The following is a 23,226-nucleotide window of genomic DNA, read 5'->3' as shown; positions in this document are numbered from 1 at the left end:
TTTATTTGACAGAGACAGCCAGCGAGAGAGGGAACACAAGCAGGGGGAGTGGGAGAGGAAGAAGCAGGCTCCCAGTGGAGAAGCCCGATGTGGGGCTCGATCCCAGAACGCTGGGATCACGCCCTGAGCCGAAGGCAGATGCTTAACGACTGCGCCACCCAGGTGCCCCTCTACTGCTGGTTTTAACGTGGAAAGCAAGATGGCCAGGTAACCCACTTTAAATAAATTCTAATAATCGTGTGGCTGTGTGGAGAACAGAACGGAGGAGGAGTATATCGGCTGCAGAAAGGTCTGAAGAAGCTGCTGACTTGGTCCGAGCGAGAAGATGGTCACTTCATTCCCCGCACCTTCAACTGAAAGGGAACTAGGGATGTTATCTATCATCAACTCACTGAATCAGAATCTACAAGAAAGACAGTCCAGACTGAATGAGTAGTGGCAAGGCAAGGACTCTGAAATCCGGTAAAGCTGGGTTCAAATCCCAGCTCAGGCACCAAAATTATGACTCTTAGATGTATACCATCCACATCTCCCTGGGCCTCTCAGCCAACAGCAGAATGGGGACGGATACACCTACGTAGTATTAGTACGATTTTCTCCCTAGAATCGTCCGATTAATTTGAAGTGCTTGAGTGCATGCTGGGGGCAACAGCAGAAAGAGACAGTCTGAAGTGTAAAAAAGGAAACTGATGATTACTAGTGTGAGGAATAGAGCAAGAAACAATGGAAATTACAAATTTAATGTGAATAAATTCTAAAGATTGAAATTAGGAAAAAAAGACCAAGAGGTCAGTTTAACAGTTTAAGAATCAGTTCCTTTTAACTGACAGATACTCATAACCAATCTGAAATACTTCCTTTGACAATTTCCCCAGGTGTCTGGTTCGGATTCCTTGTATCTGCTCACCCCACCCTTCCCTCCTACAGCCCTGAGATCAAGATGTGATGACAGTCAGCTCAGTACATTCAGTTCCCCAGAAAAGCAGCAGGATGTTCTAAGTATCCAATGGGCCTGTGATAAGGTAGGGGAAAAAAAGCATCCCTTTTTTCCTCCATTGGAATCCAGACTCTGATAAAGGAGACAGAACGACATAAGCAAGTTTGAGTGAAATGTTTACATTTATATTGAAATATGCACTAAAACAGAATGAGTTCTACTAGTCAATGAAACTTCGCCAAAGCAGAATCACAAACTTCTGTTGGGGAGGTCCAGTCAGCTAGCAGCAGTGATCCCCAAGCAGGAACACCAAGGAGAAGCCTGGGAGACCCCACTCCAAAACGCCTCCTTTCAAGAGAGCCCAACTCACTTCTCCAACATGCACCCACACGGATTTAGGAGCGTGGACACGCTCCTCATTTTCATATATTTTTAGTTTCTTCTTCACTGCAATAAATATAAAATTGGCAATGCTCATACACCACAGCACAGACAATATTTCAGGCTTTAGCATACAACTGTAAACAGTGACTAGATTAAAAAAAAAAGAGGTTTTTTTGTTGTTGTTGTTGTTGTTATTGTTTGTTTTTTAACAACGAGAGACAGAATTCTTAAGAACAGGGCATGAGCTACTCAAGATTTGTTTTGTTGGGTTAAGGTTTTTCACAGAAGATTCAGGTTTAGACAGATGCCCCCAACAGTCCAAAAAGACCCTAAGTGGGCGCCAGACCACTGCCCATGGCAGCCTAGAATATGGAGGCAGCAAAACTACATGCCTTAGGTGACCCTTGGCAGTACGTCCTCAACCTGCCACATTCACAATGTGCCCACAGAAATCCACAGCCATCACTGGCTGCCAGCTAGGTATCGGGAATGGAAGGGCAAAGGAATTAAAACTTGGGGGGGGGGGGGAGGACTGGAACACCTCTGCTAGCTGTCTGGAAAGTTGGCCCCTTAATCACAATGACAACTAGGACATTTCACTTGGACAGTGCATTACACTTACACGAAAAGTATAAAGAGAGAAATCCGAAGAGTAAGCATTAAATTCTGTCACTGTAGCAAACAGGGATGTCAATCAAAGGAAAACAGATGAACACTTTTTGCCTAAAGCAGTGAAAGCAAGCGGGCAAGAAATGAAAGTGGACTCAGTCTCTGCATATTAGCAATGGGGCAGACTTTTATTTAAAAGGCTAGTGGTTCAAATACTATTGCTCGAATAGCTCTGGTAGGTATAAAATGTAGTAACACCCGAGGTTTACACACATAAGCAAAGGAGCCAAAGGCCAGCTCACAAAGGGCTATTTGATCCTTAGTCCAGAGGGAAGCTAAGAGCGCATGCTGCAGGAATAACCTAACGCGTTTGTTTGGACGATACTCCCGCCCTCTGACAAATGGAAAAAGACCTGGATAAGAATCGGTCTTTTCACACACAAACTTCTGGCTTCATTAAGTCTCTGCCCTCCTTAGAACTATGCCTCAGCTATGAAAAGACCTGTCCTGATAAACTCAAGAATCTGGGCTCCTAAAAAGAGAGGGAACCTTAATGTGGGAAACGAGTCTAGTAAACATCACATGTACTTTCTGTCGTTAGTGAAGACATGATACATTCAGAAATGTATTAAAAAAAAAAAAAAAAGACTAAAGATAAGACCAAAAATATTCCTAGAAAGACATTTCACAAGAAAAACATCAGCCCAAGTTCTATCCCTCTCAATCAGAAGTGGCTCTTAGCACAAATCAGCAAACCCCTCCAACTCACAAAAGCACTGACACTTGCCTTGTGAGCAGAACATCGAACATATGCCTTAGCCACTGAACTTGAATGGTAAGGAGAGTCAGTGCAGAGCACATTCTAATAGGTTACTCCAATACCCACCTGGTCCAGTTTAAAATATTTGTTTGTAGATCCAGTTTGTACATTTTCCATAGGTAAACTGAACAATAAACCATGTACTGTTCCATTATTTTAAAAATGGCAGTTCTTGAAGCTCAACCATTAAGATTATAGAGAGCTCTCTTGAAAGAAATTCTCAGACCCTGCAAGTCAAACAAACCTAGTTCTTTTTCACTAAAATGGTGGGATCAAGGTAGAATGCCTATTCTGAAGAGAAGCTCCATTTGTTTCCCCATGAGAAAAGGCCAAATTTTTCTGGACTGATATGATTTAAAAACGAAGCCAATAAAAAAAATACAATATACACCCTAAGATATTATAAAACTTGAAATAATGTCAGGGCTTATGGAATGGGAAAAAGAGTTCTGGTTGCTTTTTTTTTTCTTCTTCTCTAAAACAGGAAAGTGTAACACATTTTGAGGGAAAAACAAAACAAACCAAACCAGAACTCCGACTCTGGACAGCACTACACAGACTACGCACAGAGCACCACACGAGAATGAGCCGCACATCAGTACTATCATCATGAGAGGAACTGGCTGGGGACTTACACTTCCAGCAACAGAGCTCCTAGGTCAAAAATGTGTTAAAAGCCTGTAATGTCAACAAGGACACCCCCCCAAAACAAAGAGGGGATGAGGGGAAATAGGGAGGAAAGGCTGCATGCATGGGTCTATTATAGACATGATATTCAGCAGCATAAAAATAATACCCTCCGTAGAGTCCCCCAAATGGGGCAAAACCTATCTTCCACTGCTAAACATGGGAAAGATTAAGAGAGTGGAACAAATTCACTTGTAACCATAGCGTCTCCCATATCTGAATCACAAGCACGTTCAATCTGATGCTGTTAAGAAAATGTTGCAAATACATAGAAGTAAAGCAAACTAAAAACAAAGAGCTAAATTATGAACTTTAAAAAACTGGAAAAGACATCTGTTTTAAAGCCAAGCAGGTGTGATCCTGATCGTTACTATACATGACATAATCCATAGAAAGAAAGGCCAAGAAAAAGAAAATCTTCATTTTGTTCAGTCCTTAGGCTCGATGTTGTCCTAGGAAAAACTGTGATAATCCAAAGAATGTGTCACACATACAACTAAAAAGTCCCCTTCTGGTTTCAAACGAATTTAAACAACAATCTTCCTTGGCTAATTTGTCTCCTGTGTCAAACCAACCTTCTATGTACAGGACCAGTTTCAATCCCTCCTCCCCTTCAAACACTAGATATGAACATCCAGGAACATTCTACAATGCAAAGTGCCTTAGGAAAGAGAAGGATTCTGTAGTGCCAGTGATATAACTGATCTGAGGAAGCTGGGGTGCGAGTAACACTGATGGGAGCCCGTCAGGCGATGGTGGTTTGTTTCTCCTCAGGGGTCTCCTCCAACAACTGCATGATCAGTTCATGCAGGGGTTTGCAGATCTTGGCGTAGCCCCCTCCTGTGAGGTGCAGAAAATCAAACATGTCGTGGCAGGAGATGGCACCGTCCGAGTGCACAAAGCCCCCGTCTGTGTCTAGGAGCTGGACGTTGGCGAGCTTCGGCAGGGAAACCTTGAGGAGCTGGTTCACCTTGGCGTTCTTTTGCCTCAACGGGTTGGGCTTCTCACCTCGAGGTAGCAAACCCTGGGGCAAAGCAGAGAAGAACAGAAAATGAGAAGAGTCACTGGTTTTTTCTACCGACTTCTCCGTGATTCCCGAGATTCCTGGAACAACTGCTCCAGTCGACATTCTTTAAACTCGGATTTCTCAAATACTACACTAGAATCTCTGGACTAGATCGGTTTTAACAACAGTTCTCTGACCATTCCTTCTTTATTTCTGCAAAAGCTCCTCTTCCTCCTCCTGTCCCTTAACTGTTGGTATGCTCAGGGTTTTGTCCTTGGCCCACTACTCGGCCTGCTCTGAACATCCTAGCCCAGAGCCAAACTTGCCAAACTTCCCGAGGCACTCCCGACCGGACATGTCCAAAAGCAATTCATCACCTTCTCCCCACACTGTGCACACCCCACTCCTTGCACATTCTCTGTACCAACGGATCATTCCGACATCCCTGCATTTTCACCCCACATACCTTATCTATTTATCATTAAATTACTCAGCTTTTGCATCCTCAATCCTTTTCAAAACATTGTTGTCCCTCTCCCCCATTCTGATTATACATGCTGCTCTGGCTTGGAAACCTACCACTATTCACTCAGTTAACGTCACGTCTCCTGACTGGTCTTCCTACCTCCAGTGTGGTCTTCCCTTCAATTCACTCTCCATATAGTCATCAGAATCATCCAGCTCAAATGCACATGTATTTCTGAATGCTACGTGGAACCTATACCAGTGCACATGAGAAACAGGGTGGGAACAAATGCGGTCTTGAACAATCAAGGCCACATTATATCTGCTCAGATAAAACAGATACTTCCTAAATGCATTTTTAACTTATGTTAATTATCCAACTTTCAGATGAGTCACGTGTCTATCCTTCTATAGTCTATAAAAGTCCATCTTACTTTGGCAAGAGCAAGGTTTATCATCTCAAACTAGGAATGTCCTTTTACAGATGTTGATTCTATTATAAAATTATTGTCAGACGGCCTTTCAGTTGGTTTATAACTAATGATAGCACACACCAAGTTATTCCTATGTAGGCAAAAAAAGTTTCTACCCATTTCTCCTACAGGCTATGGTAAGAGATCCTATTTAAAAAAAAACAGATTTTCTGTGTGTATTCTACTAAAAGAAAAACAACTTTACGCTAAAGTAAGTACTTATTCATGTCTGCTTTAATTTTTTTCAGCAAAATGTGGGAAGCTTTATTACCACTCTATTATGTGATTGTATAGTTCCAAATGAGAATTATAGATAATTATGACTCTGCTACCCTAGACCATCTCCTATCCCTGTTAAGCATCTCAAAAATTTCACAGATCAAGCCAATCCTAAACCATCATTTACGTAAGTGTTAAAAGTATTAGGCTCTGCATCTAATAGTTAACAAAAAAGAACTGCCCTTTATGCTTACATATCTAAGTCTCGCTGAGATACAAGCCATCAGGAAGGATGGCCAGTGAACAACAAATACATGCTTTTTTCCGACATTCGAAGAATACCACGACAGTCAAAGCCATAAAAACTGAGTAAGCCTTAAGAACAGGGCACCATACCTATTGGGATTTTCAAGAACGGATGAGAAAAGCAACTTATATATTTGCACAGCATCTTCCTTAATATGAGAATATCAGAAGTATGCTGTGATTTTTCCCTGTAATAATTACTAAAATACTATCGTGTTAAAAGAAACAAAAAAGAAAAATATTATCCTCCTAATTTCTTTAACATTGACTATAGCAGACCCTTGAACAACACGGGTTTGAAGTGCACAGGTCCACTTACTCACAAATGTTTTTCGATAAATACAGTACTGTAAATTTATTTTCTCTTCCTTATGGTTTTCTTAGTCACATTTTCTTTTCCCTAGCTTTATTGTAATTCAGTATGTCATAGATATAACATGCCAAATATGTGTTGACCGACTGCTTATCAGGAAAGCTTCTGATCAATAGACTATTAGTAATTAAATTTTGGAGTGAAAAGTTATATGCAGATTTTTGAATGTATGGGGGTCAGTGCCCCTCAACGGTCATCTGTATTTTAAGTAATTCTAAATATAATATACAGACAGTTCAGTATTTGGACTTTCACTTAAATACGTCATAACTCTTGTTTCCACACAGTTCTTGTCACTGTCATTGGATCGGGGCTGTTATGCTCAAGTGACTTCTGCAACCATTCCCTCAGAGAGTCAGTCATTCAGGGTGCTGCTCATGTTGGAGTGTTGTAGGCAACACCAGAGTATATCAAATTTAAAAGTCTGGTTGAAACAAAGACTATTTACGGAGGATTTATTCAGCAACGTTCATGCAACAAATATTTCCTAAGCAGCCACGTCCCAGCCACTGTACCTCAGAGGTGGACTCTTAACCACAACCCTTTCTGGAGTAAACCAGGGATATAGACAAATAAATTATATTAAATACCATGTGATAAAAAAATAAGACGTGGCTCCCCAGCACCAATAAGAAAAATCCGAACTCCTCTCTCAAGGCATACAAATCCCTACAATGACTTTGCCACAGCCTCTTTCTCCTAACCATCCCAGCCTTCAACTTTATTCAACGACAGCTCTAAAATTCTTCAAGCACCCTGCTTCACCTGCCCAACACACACATACACAAGTATAATAAGCCTTTCACCACTTTTTTTCCTCCCTCTGTCATGCCTTCTTTCCTTTCTCCATTTGTCTGGAGACCAATGAATTCTTTAAAATTATAGTCAGATATCAGCTTTTATGTCTAAAATCCATCTGTTCTCATGGGGCCCCTGGGTGGCTCAGTCAGTTAGCCATCTGACTCTTCGTTTTGGCTCAGATCATGACCTCAGATCAAGCCCCATATCAGGATCCACACTCAGTACTGAGGCTGCTTGAGATTTGTTCACCCTCCCTCTCTCTCCTCCTCTGCTCCTCCCCCTGCTTGAGTGCACTCGCACTCTCTTATCTTAAAAAAAAAGACCAAAAAAACCTGTTCTCCCCTTAGCATACAGTATAATCACTCCCATTAGCATACAGTATGCTAATTCTCTCTTTATATTGCTGTGTCCATCTACCACTAGACTAGACCGTGTGATCCCTGAGAGGAACAAGGTCTTACTCATTTTTGTATGCTCAGGACCCAGGACAGTGTCTTGTACAGAGTGAGCCTCGTGTTTGTTGAATTAATGACTACCTTCTCAACATCATCTCATTAAAGAACTGAATACATTCAGAATTTAGTTTCGCTACGAATATCACACTGAAAGACAGCTATTTATCTCTGAGACCATGAAGATGTAATGCTTTACCTTCAGGCAGCACTCTCTATTAGGGGTAAGACTATAAAGCACTCATTTTTTTGCTAATAGAATCTCTGATGTTTTAGAGAATTCAGAGATTCTAATAAGTATACCACCTTTAACACATTAACAGTGGGACTGAACAACACATCTAAGTTAATCCAAACCCAGTCTAATAAAAAGAGACTCAGGACTAGGACAAGTTTCATACGTAATTTTATAAATTTGGGGCGCCTGGGTGGTGCGGTTGGTGAAGTGTCTACCTTCAGCTCAGGTCATGATCCTAGGGTCCTAAGATTGGGCCCCGTGTCGCACTCCCTGCTCAGTGAGGAGCCTGCTTCTCCCTCTGCCTGTCCTTCTGCTTGTACTCTCTCTCTCAAATAAATAAATAAAAATTTTAAAAAATTATAAAAATTATCAGAGGACAGATAAAAAAACAATTAAGGCTACCTGAGACAACAAAGAGGATTTTCACCTCTAAACAAGGATGAGCAGATAAAAGATGACTCCCACGGCTGGTCTGGGAAGTGAGGAAACCGGTAAGACAACAGGCTGTATCAGAGAAGAACCTCTCAGGAGTACCATAAACTGCTTCCACCAAGATTCTCGATATTCATGAGCGGTCATGTTTCTAAAAACATTCCTCACCTGACCTAATGACATCAAAGACTCTACCCACCCAAAGACTACATACCAATACAATGATTTTGGCCTGCGGCTGCCTTGTGTTAATAAGTTGGACGATGGCCTCGATTCCACCTGCTACTTCTTCTGCTGTATTTTCATGGTTGTTTGTTCCTACCCAGACAACAATGACCTATAATTGAGGGAAGAAAAAAAAAGTTGGGGCAGGGGTAAATAACCAAGAATAAAAGAATGTTTAGATAAAAATCTAATATTAGATAAAAATCTTTATCAATATTTAGATAAAAATCTTATTTCAAAAATCAAAAGAAGAAAAGGTGAACTTGTCAAATGGTAGGGATAACTTCATCTTTAAACATTGAGTTAGGCCTCATATATCTCAGGATAAATTCCAAGCAGATTAATTCCAAAGTAGTAAAACTATACTAGGAGGAAATGACAGAATTCTTCCATCACTGTGGAGTTAGTTGGAAGCTAATCTCTTCAAATCCAGAAACCACACAAAAAAGATAACAAATTCAACTGTATAAAAATAAAAACTCTGCATGTTGAAGAAATTATTAAAATAAAGTGAAATGTAAGAAAGCCAGGGAAAAATATTTGCAACTCCTACCATAGAAACTCCCTGACTAGAAGTATCTTCCAGAAAAAATAACAAAAGTACCCAAGGAAACGTAACTGGTATAAATAAACGCACAGTTACACTGAAGAAAGAGTAGCTGGGGAGGAGGCTGGATGAAGTTTCAAGTTTTTTCTCTTAAAAAAAAATTAATTTACAAGATGTCTGTCACCTGGAGACATATATCTTACTACACAACCCAACCAAGTAACTTTCCACCCTGTCACAAAAGACAGGTACGTGGACGAGTTTTTCTAATAGAAAGGCCAAAAAATAGGAGTGCCTGGTTGGCTCAGTCAGTAGAGCGTGGGACTCTTGATCTCGGGGTTGTGAGCTCGAGCCCCATATTGCGTATACAGAAAACTTAAAAATAAAATATTTTTTAAAAAAAGAGGGGTGCCTGGGTGGCTCAACTGGTTAAGCGTCTGACTCTTGATTTCAGCTCAGGTTGTGATCTCTGGGTGAAGGGACAGAGCCCCATGTCGGGCTCTGCGCTCAGCATGGAGTCTGCTTCTCCCTCTCCCTCTGCCCCTCCGCCCACTTGCAGGGGCTCACTCTCTCTCAAATAAATAAATAAAAATCTTTAAAATAAATAAATAATAAAAAATAATAAAAAGGGGCGCCTGGGTGGTGGAGTCCATTAAGCACCTGGCTCTTGCTTTCAGCTCAGGTTGGGTTCTCAGGGTCATGAGATCAAGGCCTGCATCAGGCTCAGCACAGAGTCTGCCTGAGATTCTCTTTCCCTCTCCCTCTGCCCCTCCCAGTCATGCTTTCTTTCTAAAATAAATAAATCTTTTTAAAAAATTAAAAAGTTTTTAAAGGCAAAAAACAAAATACTTTCAACAAAGCCAACTGTTATCAACTGTGGGTTTTTTCTGCTTAGGGCTAAAAAAAAATTATATGCAGTGTGCCAACTCAGGACATTTATAAAGTGTTAAGCTAGTGGGTACACATTTATGGTGAACATTTGTTCACATCTGCTTCAAATTTTCTTCAGAAAAACTTGGGATGCCTTGATTACTAATTTGTTTGTATGGTTCAACAGCTCTAAAATGACTTCCTGAAGTGAATCGTGGCACTGCCACCACGGCCCACGTCTGAGCAGATTCCCCCGTTACTGCGTTCAGGTCTACAAAATGGCATGCCTCATGAGCATCAAATCCCTTCCTACAGCTGAAGAAGATCATTATCAACAGCTACAAGTACAACCTAAGCAAGCAATACACTGATTTCTTAATACCTATTTGCAATGTTCTCAAGCAAGGACAACAGCATCATTTCTCTTAAAGGGGCACAAAGCAAACAGCAGCGAAGTAATGCTTTAAAGAAGCAATTTGTTTTTACCAGCAGCTTCAGACAATTTAACCACCTGGAAAAGACTCAAGATTAAAGATATTCTTTAAAACATTAGTTTCATTTCACCTTAGGTTTAATATTCTCCAGTTCTCCATTCTTTAGTCTCCACAAAACATGTCTTGTTGTATCTCCCCCAATTCCAAAATTCAGTGCATGAAGTGGGGAAAAAAGCTCTCGCCATATCTAAAAAGAGAAAAACTGGCTTTATTTAAACTGAGTGGGAAATAAAATTCCTCCATTGCAATGTGTTGTGAGGCACCTGAAAGAATAATTTTCATTTTCTATATTCAAATATAATGCTGCAAATCGTGAGCTACTCAGTGTTCGCAGGGCTCTGAGGATGGCACTGTATCACTCAGTTCTTCTACGACTATTTTTTAATATATTTTTTACTTCATTTTTTAAGTAGGTTCCACGCCCAGCGTGGAGTCCAAGGTGGGGCTGGAACTCACAATCGTGAGATCGAGACCTGAGATCAAGAGTCGGATGCTTAACCAACTGAGCCACACAGGTGCCCCTCTATCACTCAGTTGTCAATGCAGCCTTTGACCTCAGCTCAAGAATGGAGTCACAATGCCACCCGATGGCCGTTAGGAGGTCCCAGCATTTATACTCAAGGTGCCAACTTAGTAAGCTCTCCTTTCCCTTTACTCACGCATCAAAATGAATAGGGTGAAATAGAAACATGAGATGAAGAAATTTAGAGTGTGGGAGCCAGAAAGGAATCAAGCTATCTTTTCCTTTAAACTGCCCTTGGAAGAGTGCACATCTTAAAAAAAAGTTCCCCCACAAAAACACATCAAATAAGGGGTGCCTTTGGGTGGCTTAATCAGTTAAGTGTCCGACTCTTGATCATCATCTCAGGATCGTGGGATTGAGCCCCACATCGGGCTCTGCACTCAGTGTGGAGTCTGCTTGGGATTCTCTCTCTCTCTTTCCCTCTGCCCCTCCCCCACATTCTCTATTAAATAAATAAATAAATCTTTTAAAAAATACACAAAATAAAAAAATGTAAAACACGGTAAGACTTGAGAATCATGACTAGGACGAATTTAAGTAAATAAACGTAACCGGGAAGTTTCTTGGAAGCCAAGGCAAAAAAGGGAGCTGAGTTAGAAACAATTCTAAATTTTTTGTCTCCTCATGCTCGGTGGCACAAAGAATCCCATTATGTAGGTCTGACCTCCCTCGCACTCTGAACTAGAGCTTTTCTAAAGGGTCACGAATGAGCCTATAGGTTCAGCTCAGAGTGAAAGTTTGCTAGCGATGAGTGGATTTACCTTAGTAGCCGAGACCCACCCTCACCCCTTCCACTTTACCTCATATTGCTGCATTAACTGCACCATGGAATCCCCCACAAACAGTACGTCAGGCTCTTTGTCTTTACAGTCCAGGACAAATCTGTTGTGCTGGTTTGAAAAAGGAAGCAAAATTAGAAACCGGCATTTCGTTCTTGGTGCGAGGTCTTGGCCTAGACAGAACAGTTGTCCAACCAGTAACTCTGTTGTTAAACATTCTACTTATTCTGTCTGAAATGAACTGCTGGGACTTTCTTTCCACCCTTACCACACCGATCATTCTAATATGCTCAAGAAAACTGGAATTCTACTGAAATCAGAATAGAAAAACACATTTAACATGCTTTTTATAAATTTATCTTTTCCTCAAACTTTTTTAAAAGATGATTTCAGACACACAGAAAAGCCACAGTACAATGAACACCTGTATATCTCTGCCTGTATTCAACAGTAACATTCTCCCATATTTGCTCTGTTTGTGTTTGCTGAACCATTTGAAGGTAAGTGGCAAATGGTGTGGTTCTTCACCCTTAAATATTTCAGCATGAGTAAGAACAGTCTCCTAGAAAACCACAAAACTATTATTATCACATCTAAGACAACGAACAATAATCCCATAATATTCAGTCCATATTCAATTTTTCCAGTTGTTCCAAGACTTGGATAAAGTATTATATCTCTTTTTTTGAACTAGGAACCAATCAAGAATCAAGTATTTTATTTGGATTTAACATGGCCTTTGAAAATGCCTGTTCACCTCCAACTGTGAGACAATGGCAAAGTGGGAGTCAAGGCTTTCTCAGTCGAATCCAAGTCTGTAAGCAGTGGTGACCATGACCTAGTCCTGGAGTGCTTCTCTCTGCTGCAAGGACACAAGACACTTTTTTTTTTTTAAAGATTTTATTTATTTATTTGAGAGAGACAGAGATAGTGAGAGAGAGCATGAGCAGGGAGAGGGAGAAGCAGGGTCCCCACCAGGCAGGGAGCCCAACGCAGGGCTCTATCCCAGAACCTGAGCTGAAGGCAGACGCTTAACCCACTGAGCCACCCAGACGCCCCAGAAGATGCTTTTAAAATGGATTTTACTCATTGATACTAAAGGACGTAGTTGACGTTTCTATGTTCATCCCTGAAACAAATGTACATGATACTCTAGGCAACAGTCTTTAACCCAATTGTAGGGAAAGGTCTGAATGCTGCTCCTTTTCCTCAAGCTCTACATTCAATGATGCTTTCCTTAGGAATTAAGGTACGGTTACATTTAAGTGTTTCTACTGCTAATATCTGCACAGATAACACTGTGGTGAATAGGAGACACTCATCCGCTATGGATGAAAATACAAAACTACTTCTGGAAATAATCTGAAAATAAAAAGAACTCCTCCTGTAGAATGGCAGGATTTGATATAGATTTTCCTTTTTTTTTTAAGTATTTATTTTAGAAAGAGAGAGCATGCCCAAGTGGAGGAGGAGCAGAGCGGGAGAGAGAGGGAGAGAATCTCTCCAGCAGACTCCACACTGAGCACCGAACCCGACTTGGGACTGGATTTCAAGACCCTGAGATCATGACCTGAGCTGAAACCAAGAGTTGGATGCTTAACCGACTGAGCCACCCAGGCAACCCTAGATTTTCCTTTTTTTTGCATCCATGTTTTGTGAAAATAAACTTTTAAAATTACTACTGCTTTAGTAAGTTGTTTTTTTTTTTTTAAAGATTTTATTTATTTATTCGACAGAGATAGAGACAGCCAGCGAGAGAGGGAACACAAGCAGGGGGAGTGGGAGAGGAAGAAGCAGGCTCACAGCGGAGGAGCCTGATGTGGGGCTCGATCCCACAACGCCGGGATCACGCCCTGAGCTGAAGGCAGACGCTTAACCGCTGTGCCACCCAGGCGCCCCTAATAAGTATTTTTAAACTGAAGGGATAAAATGGGCATGAATAAAACTATAGCTGGTGAATAGGTACACTTCCCCAACACTTCTCCACTCCACTGTGGTACTACAGTACCAACTACTTCTCAATACCAGTAAAATCGTTCACAGTTCTAGAATGTCATGGAATTTAAGCTCTGCTGTTCTAAAGGTTCTGGTACTCTATGTTCTCTTTTTAAGTATAAGAGTAGGTACAATAAGTTCGGAAAAATAGATCAAAACAAAACACTTAGCATTCTACCATCTTTACCCAGGAACTACCATTTGGGGGTATTTTCCTCTTGCCATTTTTCCATAGGCTTTTTTTTAAATAGTTGACTCACTATGCATACCTTCTTTTGGCACAATAGCTTTGGGGACAGAACAGCCTATGTTCAAATTCTGGCTTGTCTACTTTCTAGTCCAGAAAGCATATAACCCGAGTCCTGTTTTTCACATCCTACGGCAACTCTGTTGCAGAGCTGTGGAGACGAGTTCTAGGAAAGGGGCCCAGCTTTTGGCTAACACCCGGTAGGTACTCAATAAACAGTGGCCATTATAACTGCAGTTAACATTATATTAGAAGTATTTTTCTGTGTAGCTACGTGACTTTCATAGCCCTAACTTTTAACGGCTACATAATATCCTACTGAATGGATTCACTGACACACCGGTTTTTTAAAGTTTTCCTACTGGTAGACTTGCCAGTAGTGTCGTATTTACTGTGATGAAGAAATGTACAATATTTTATTTTTTACACATTGGGAATTCTTAGGTCAAAGATGAGCACTTTCGTGGATCCTTGATGTATTTCCAAATTTAGCAGAAGGGCTGCATCTGTCCTGACTCTAGCAATTTATCAGAGCTGGTTTTATCATACCTACACCTGCACTGGTGTACATTACAATATGTACTTTTTGGAAACAAAAAGTGACACACTTTCAGGGCACCTGGGTGGCTCAGTTGGTTATGTGTCTAACTCTTGATTTCAGTTCAGGTTGTGATCTCAGGGTCGTGAGACAGAGCACACAGCAGGCTCCACACTCAGCGCAGAGCCTGCTTGGGATCCTCTCTCTCTTCCTCTCCCTCTGCCCCTCCCCCCATTCAGGCGTGCCTCTCTCAAAAAATAAAATTAAAAAAAAAAAGTGACACACTTTCTGTGATGTTTATCAAGATACTTCTCTAGTGGTACCTAGAGGATATTTTTACTCATACTATACCAAAAAATATCAGTGCTTCATCTGTATTATTTACTGCAAATATCTTCCTCAGTCTGCTGCTGAGCCTTTTCCTGGTTAATATTTTGTTTTGTTTGTTTTTGAGAGAGAGACAGAGCTCATGTGCGCAAGTGGGAGGAGGGGCAGAGGGAGAGAGAGAATCAAGCCGGCTCCAGGCCCAGCGCAGAGCCTGATGCAGGGCCTTGATCTCACAACCCTGAGGATCACCACCTGAGCCGAAATCAAGAGTCGGGTACTTAATCGACAGAGCCACTCAGGTGTCCCTGGTTAATACGTTTTGATACAATTTATATTACATTTGTCTACAGTCAAGTGTTTGAGTATCACCCTTAAAAAAAATGTGTTATGAAAAATATCAAATGTACACAAAAGTAGAGAAAATAACACAGTGATGTATCCATCACCAGCTACACTGATCATCTCACGGCCACTATAATTTCAGTCATCCCCCAAACTACTGCTCACTCCCAACATCGTATTATTTTGAAGCAAATTAAGGATATAGCATTCTATGCTACAATACTTATTCTACTTATATTTTAAGTATTTTATATTGTTTATATACCAATTCTACTCCCCCAAATTAAGAGTAATTTCTTTAATATCAACAAATAACTGTGTTCGAATTCAATGTCTCAAAAATTGTTTATGGTTTTTTAAAAATCAGGGACGCCTGGGTGGCTCAGTCAGTTAAGTGTCTGCGTTTGGCTCAGGTCATGATCCTGGGAGCCTGGGATCAAGTCCCGCATCGGGCTCCTTGCTTAGCAGGAAGCCTGCTTCTCCCTTTGCCTGCCACTCCCCCTGCCTGTGCATGTGTGCGCGCTCTCCCTCTCTGACAAATAAAATCTTTAATAAAATAAAATAAATAAATCAGGATCCAATTTGTCTCTTAAATCTTTTAATCAACAGGTTTCCCCTTCCCTCTACCACTACCTCCCAAATTTATTTTCTAAGAAATATGACCGTTTGACCTACAGAATCTCCCAGAGTCTGGATTTTGTTGCTTGTAACTCCTACAGCGCTCCTAGTGGACATGTTCATCTGCTTCTGGTATTTCCTGATATGTGGTGTAGTATTTTGGTAATACTTTATAGAAAGTATCATAACTTCAATATTTGTTTTAATCATGACTATTTTTCTTTTAACATTTTGTTTTGAAATAATTTTAGATATACAAGAGTTGCAAAGATAGTACAGTATTCCCATATACCTTTCACTCAGCTCCCTCCAATGTTAACATCTTACATAAGCATGGTACATTGGCTACAAGAAATTAACATTCATAAATAGTATCAACTAAAATAGTTTCCTCAGGGGGCACCTGGGTGGCTCAATCAATACAGCATGGGAACCTCCATCTCAAAGTTCTGGGTTTGAACCCTGGGTTGGGCGTAGAGATTACTTAAAAATAAAATTAAAAAAAAAAAATCTTAAAAAAGTTTACTCAGATTGCACCAATTTTTCCACTATGTCCTTTTCCTGTTCCCAGGCCTAATTCAGGATATTACATGGCATTTAGTCTACATGTCTCCTTGGTCTCTTCCATCACAGGACAGTTTCTTGGTCTTTCCTTGTATTTCATGTCATTGACATGTTTAGCAGTAGTCAGGTGTTTTGTAGGATGTCCCTCAATTTGGATCTGCTATTTTGTCACGAATACACTGAGGTGATGAAATTATTCTGGAAGACTACCACGGAGGTGATGTGCCCTTGTTGTATCACATCAGAGGGGAGTACACGATATCAACATGACATTACTGGTGATATTAACAATGATCATTTGGTTAAGGTGGTGTTTGCCAGGTTGCTCCACCTATATATAGTTATTATTTTTCCTTTCCATACAGTATTTGTTAGAAACAGACACTAGGGGCACCTGGGCGGCTCAGTAGGTTGAGCATCTGCCTTTAGATCAGGTCACGATCCCAGCATCCTGGGATCGAACCCCGCATTGGAATCCCTGCTCAGCAAGGAGCCTGCTTCTCCCTCTCCCTCTGTCTGCTGCTCCCCCTGCTTGTGCGCTCTGTCAAATAAATAAAATCTTAAACAAACAAACAAACTCTCACTGATGGGGGAATTAATAAGCTCTACCTTCTGGAGGGAGGGGATATCAAAAAATATGTGGTCTTATGTTAAAAGCACCAAAGTAATTTCCAGGGAGATACTTCTGAGGCTAGGCAAATACACTCTCTCTCCTCAAAGGTGTGCCTACTAATTTTAGTATTCACTGATGGACCCTCCCTACAGGAACTATTACCGTGGTGTTCTAATGAGGGTATTCTTTTCCCCTCCTCCTTCTACATTTATTTACTCTTAAAAGATTTTATTTTTAAGCAATCTGTACAACCAATGTGAGGCTCGAACTCACAACTCCAAGATCAAGAGTTGCATGCTCTACCGACTAAGCCAGCCAGGTGCCCCGACATTAATTAATTAAAATTATTGTCTCTTCTCCCGTTTATCCGATCATTTATTTATAGCAAAATGGATTCATGAATACTTTATCCTTCGAATTATAAACCAATAATATCATGATCTACTATGCTGCTCAAATTGTCCAACTTTGCACTTGGGTGCTCTTTCAGGTTGGCCCCAAGTGGTCAAAGTGAATATCACCAGTGAATCAAACCAGTATCACATGTCTTCTATGACATGTACTAAGGACACTTCACTTCAGTGATATTCTTGCCATGTATCTTTTTTTCCTCTTCCTTCTTGAGTAGTTGCTCTCTTGCACTACAAGATGCTACAGGTCCATCTTTTATTTCCTTTGTTCCAGCTGTAGATGCAATCACTTCTCCAAGTAGCCCTGGTTCCTTTCACTGGAGAAAAGAAACCAAGATCTGCGCATATATTTTATTACTTAGTAAAATGATCCTTCTATACAAGCTAAAAAAATTTTTTTCAAAAATATTCCTGTTTTTCTTCCATTTGACTATTTTTTTCCAGTCAATTCTAATTATTTAAAGCCTGCTAACATGCCAGGAACAACAAAGACATCTAGTTTTAGTTACTACTTTTAATAAAGTTATAAATGGCCGAAATATTCCTAAATGTACCTAAATGGTATTTTCATATATAGCAAAGAAATACTATTTAAAGAGTGGAAAGAGAGGCGCCTGGATGGCTCAGTCGGTTAAGCATCTGCCTTTGGCTCAGGTCATGATCCCAGGGCCCTGGGATCGAGCCCTGCATCAGGCTCCCTGCTCAGCAGGGAGTCTGCTTCTCCCTCTCTCTCTGCCTGCTGCTCTGCCTACTCGTGCTGGCTCTCTGTCAAACAAATAAATAAAATCTTAAAAAAATAAAGAGAAGAAAGAGGCACCTAGATGGCTCAGTCGGTTAAGCATCTGACTCTTGATTTTGGTGCAGGTCATGATCTCAGGATCCTGGGATCAAGACCTGCATCGGGCTCTACGCTCAGCACAGTCTGCTTGGGTCTCTCTCTCTCCCTCTGCCTTTCCCCATCCCACTCAAGCGCTCTCTAAAATAAATGAATAAAATCTTTAAAAAAATAAATAGGAAGGAAAAAACTACAGCTATGCTTTTAACATGTATCATACACTGCAGAAAAATACATTAAAAAACATATTACTTACAAAAAGCTTTTTAAAAGCATGCAAAAATATTATATATAGTTTAGAAGTTTCATATATATAGTATATAAGCACGTGAAAAAAAACCCACCAAATTTAGGATACTGGTTTGGGGGTGGGGAGGTAGGAAAGAGAAAAAAATTATCAATTGAGGGGTATACACAAAACATCAATTCTATTAGCAATGTTTTATTTTTTTAGGGTGAGTGGAACATACAGAGATGGTCAGTGGATTTCATAATAGTTTTTAGAATATAATTGAACTGGAGAGCCTGGGTGGTTCAGTCAGTTAAGCATCTGTCTTCAGCTCAGGGATCGAGCCCTGCATCGGGCTCCCTGCCTCTCCCTCTCCCTCTGCCTGCAGCTTCCCTGCTTGTGTGCTCTGTCAAATAAATAAATAAAACCTTAAAAAAAAAAAAAAGATATAAACTAGAAGATTAAGAATAACCAAGCAGCTGATCCATATAAGAAAAGTCAAAAAAAGTACTAACTACCACTCAAAATAAACTAGTTGACAGACTGATTTTTAAGTCTGGAAAGACAAAAACAGAAGAACTATACAACTATCAAGAATATGAACAGAATCGGGGCGCCTGGGTGGCACAGTCATTAAGCGTCTGCCTTTGACTCAGGTCCTGGTCCAGGACAGAGCCCCACGTCGGGCTCCCTGCTCTGCGGGGAGCCTGCTTCTCCCTCTCCCTCTGCCTGCTGCTCTGCCTGCTTGTGCTCTCTGTCAAATAAATAAATAAAATCCTTAAAAAAAAAAAAAAAGAGTATAAACAGAATCACTAAATACTAAAATGCAAACCTCTGGGTATTTAAAATAATATAGAACTTGCTATTCCAAAGAGGTAATATGGTTGGAAACCAATAGATGAAGGCTAAACATAGTTATGGTTACGTGATAAGAGCTTATTAAAAGGCAGCTAAGAATACAAAAAAGATACAGTGCTACAAAACAATGGAACACATCAAGAAGACACAGGAACCGGCTGAGAGGAGTCCCACTTGCTAACCTGGGACAACGTGAGCTTCAAAATTAGTGGGTTATAACCCACTAGAAAGAGTAAGAACCCATGGGAACACCTGGGTGGCTCAGTCGGTTAAGTGTCTGCCTTCGGCTCGGGTCATGATCCTTGGGTCCTGGGATCAAGTCCCGCATTGGGCTCCTTGCTCATCAGGGAGCCTGCTTCTCCCTCTGCCTGCTGCTCCCTGCTTGTGCACGCGCTCTCTGACAAATAAATAAAATCTCAAAAAAAAAAAAAAAAAAAAAAAGAAGAACCCATGAGGCCATACCATAAATAAATAAGAACTGGTTTAGAAGAACATCTCAATCAAGCGATCAAAGTTAACATCGCCAATGAGACAAACCAACATCATGTATCTTCTCCATGATGCACTGAGGACATGACTTCACTGATATCCTGCCAAAAATGTGTAATCTGAATCTTGCTTAGTAGGAAAAAGATAAACCCAAATTGAGGAACCTTCCGCAAAATAAATGGTCTATATTCCAAACTGTCAGTGTCATGAAAAACACAGGCTAAGAAATATTTCAGAGTCAAGGAGAATAAAGAGACAGGACAATGAAATGCAATGTGTGATCCCAGACTGGGAAGAAAACAGACATAAAAACACTGAGACAAATGGAGAAATGTGAACATGGCATAACATCAACGTTAAATTTCCTGATTTTAATAACTATTCTGTAGTTGTGTAAGAAAACGTCCTTATTCTTAGAAAACACACTAAAATATTTAGAGGTGAAGGGGCATGATGACTGCAACTTCCTCTCAAATGGTCCAGGAAACACTGTATGTTGATATGTACACATACAAAGACAAGCAGACACAGACAGAACATTTAGGCAGATGTGGAAAACGTTAACTGGCAGGTCTGGATGAAGGATACAGGGAGTTCTTTCTAAAATTTTTGCAGTATTTGTGTAATTTTGAAATTACTTCAAAATGAAAGAAAGCTTACACAAAAAAAAGAATGCTGTGGAGACACTGTTATCTCTCAAGATGAATAGGGGGCAATGACTATGCTTTCAAAATATTCCTCTGGTCCAACATCAGACTGGTGATTAGGTATGACATTAGCATAACATTAGATTTTTATTTAAAGTAATGATTTTTATTGACCATAAAAAATGCGCTTTTGTGGCTTTGGCCAGAAGACCCTGGAAAACTGGAAGAGACTCATCTCGGGTGAATAACACATACGCACTTCTTTTTACCTGAGACATCCATCTGTCATCTCCTTGAATATCTTCTGCTGCATGTGGAATAGCTGCTGGGTTTGAGTCCCCTTGGCTCATTCTATACCTGAGGGGAGAAATGTCTATGTCATGTGTCATTCATTATGGAACGTTTGTTTGTTACCACTTAAATGTTACATGCTAGATTTTAAATAATAATTTAAGTCTCATTGTGGTTTTGCCTAGAAATGAAACAACTGGAGTTTATTTTCAGTAGACATGAGTTCTAGGACATGACTGCTCAAGTCCCATGAATATCTGGCATCCTTAAACTTCCAGACACGTTTGAGTATCATTTAGGAACAGTGCATTACACTGAAAAAACCTGCTCCAAGTATATACTTTACATTTACATTAATTTTTCATGATTACATATTACTGTAAGTACCAAATGACACAAGGGATTAGACACTTCAGAGTTCAATGAAACCTGCATTAGAGCCTTTTAGGCCGCTCCAGTTAGACACTGGAGAATTGCTACAGCCATGATTAGAACCCACTGGTTACTAAATATCACACAAATAACTACTACAGATTGTGACAAAACTGGTCATAGGCTTTGGCGCTGGTTTTTGACAAATGTTTACTAGGTATTTTATTTTTGATAGGTATCCACTAAGAAAATGTTATTAATGACGAGCACAAATACAGCATCCGATAGTGGGGAAGGAATAAGCGAAATTCAGAAAACCTAGAAATGCTAATCTAGAAAGACAAAGACTCCAGACTGTTTTTAATCAACTCTGGAAAATACATACTATAGACATCAGGCTCAAGAAATCACTTGACATATGCAAAGGATGATGAAAAAATACAAAAATCTGGGGTTTTGTGGCTTAAAGGGGACGATTCTCTTTTTCTTTCCCTTGCTATCATCAAATACAGAGCAGCTTTCTCTGAAAGAGGACTGAGTTCTATTCATTCAATAAGTATTTACTGAGTAAACAAAACATGCTAGATTGCCAAAGCAGTAATTTTTGAGGATCAGAAAGTAACAAAGCTCTAAATATGAAAATATACCTTCACTCATGAAAAATACATTACAGAAGCAAATCACTGTTTTAACAATAACTACACAAACTAATTAGTTCCACTCTAAATGACACTAGGTCTAAGAAAATTAGGCTCAGGGTTAAGCTTGTATCTAACTGGAAATGTAAAACACCATCCACACCCTCTGTACAGATCTTCCTCAACTTACAACAGAATTACATCCGGATAAACCCATCATAGGTTGAAAATATCCTACGTCAGGGCACCTGGGTGGCTCAATCAGTTAAGTGTTGGACTCTTGATTTCAGCTCAGGCCATGATCTCAGGGTCCTGAGATTTGAGTGAGCCCTGTGTGCGCGCCAGGCTCAGCAGAGTCGGCTTGATATTCTCTCCCCCCACCCCCCGCGTGCTCTCTCTCTAAAATATAAATAAATAAATCTGGGGCGCCTGGGTGGCTCAGTCGGTTAAGCGTCTGCCTTTGGCTTGGGTTGTGATCCCGGGGTCCTGGGATCGAGCCCCGAATCAGGCTCCCTGCTGGGCTGGGAGTCTGCTTCTCCCTCTCCTGCTGCCCATCCTCCTGGCTCGTGCTCTTTTGTGCCCCACCCCCCAATGAATAAAATCTTTAACAAAATAAATAAATAAAATAAAAATAAATCTAAAAAAAAGAAAAGAAAAGAAAAATCCTAAGTCAAAAATGCATTTTATATACCTAACCTACCAAATAGCATAACCTAGCTTACCTGAAATGTGCTCAAACACTTACATTAGCCTACAGTTGGGCAACATTATCTAACCAAAACCTATTTTACAATAGTGTTGAATATCTCATGTAACTTACTGAATATTGTACTGGACAAGATAAACAGAATGGTTGCATGGGTACAGAATGGTTGTCCCTGTATCAGATGCTGATCCTTATGGTCATGTGGCTGACTGGGAGCTTCCACTCACTGCCACCGCCCAGCAACGAGAGGATCTTACCGCATGTCACTAGCCCAGGAAAAGATTAGGCTTTGAAACTGGAAGTTCGCTTTCTACTGAAAGCATACAGCATTTACACCATTGTGAAGTCAAAATACTGTAAGTAGAACCATTATTAAGTCAGGGACCATCTGTATATATTCCTTCAGATTACTAAAATTTGCAACTATCAGAAAATAATAGCTATCTATGAAGGACTATATACGCCATGTTACACATACCACTTCCAATCCTTGCAAAACGAAAAAAACGAGGATCAGGTAATTCAGGCAATTTGTGCAGTAAGTGAATGAAATTAGGTTTGCTTGACCCCAGTAACATCACATCTGGCCCACTAATCACAGAACGGTTCATGCTGACTCCCTAAAGAGGCCTTATAGCTAACCGTTTCACCAAAAACATAAACTCCCTGGAGCTAAAAACATCAGTGTAAAACAGAAGAACTGGGAAGAAGTGCAAGATGAATCCATACAGCTCCAAGGTATCCAGCTGAGGCTTCAATGCCTGAGAAAAGTACAGGAAAATTAAAAGATGCATAAAAGAAAAAATGATTAAAGGGGATTAAAACAAATAGTCATATAGAAACATTTAATTTTGGGGGCCGCCTGGG

General features: G+C 40.4%; 1 protein-coding gene across 3 annotated transcripts in view; it reads right to left on the bottom strand.

Moving 5' to 3' along the window:
* Positions 1–1,100: 1,100 nt before the first annotated feature.
* Positions 1,101–23,226, bottom strand: part of PAFAH1B2 (platelet activating factor acetylhydrolase 1b catalytic subunit 2) — a 27,539-nt gene continuing 5,413 nt past the window's right edge. Inside the window, exons 2-6 of one of the 3 annotated variants that reach the window (XM_026505696.4) lie at positions 20,622–20,709; positions 11,662–11,751; positions 10,409–10,525; positions 8,417–8,539; positions 1,101–4,461 (exon numbers count right to left, since the gene is read on the bottom strand). In XM_026505696.4, coding sequence (XP_026361481.1) covers positions 4,183–4,461; positions 8,417–8,539; positions 10,409–10,525; positions 11,662–11,751; positions 20,622–20,702 — 690 coding nt within the window. In that variant the 5' untranslated portion in view covers positions 20,703–20,709 and the 3' untranslated portion in view covers positions 1,101–4,182. Of the gene's footprint in view, positions 4,462–8,416; positions 8,540–10,408; positions 10,526–11,661; positions 11,752–20,611; positions 20,710–23,226 lie in introns of those variants that run through there. The other 2 variants (XM_044386626.3, XM_057316846.1) reach the window with 2 other exon arrangements.

Source organism: Ursus arctos, unplaced genomic scaffold (genome assembly GCF_023065955.2).
Source record: "Ursus arctos isolate Adak ecotype North America unplaced genomic scaffold, UrsArc2.0 scaffold_22, whole genome shotgun sequence".
In the NCBI taxonomy this organism is placed as follows: Eukaryota; Metazoa; Chordata; class Mammalia; order Carnivora; family Ursidae; genus Ursus; species Ursus arctos.
Note: the sequence above shows the minus strand (reverse complement) of the source record. Positions and strands in the feature narration are given on the sequence as shown.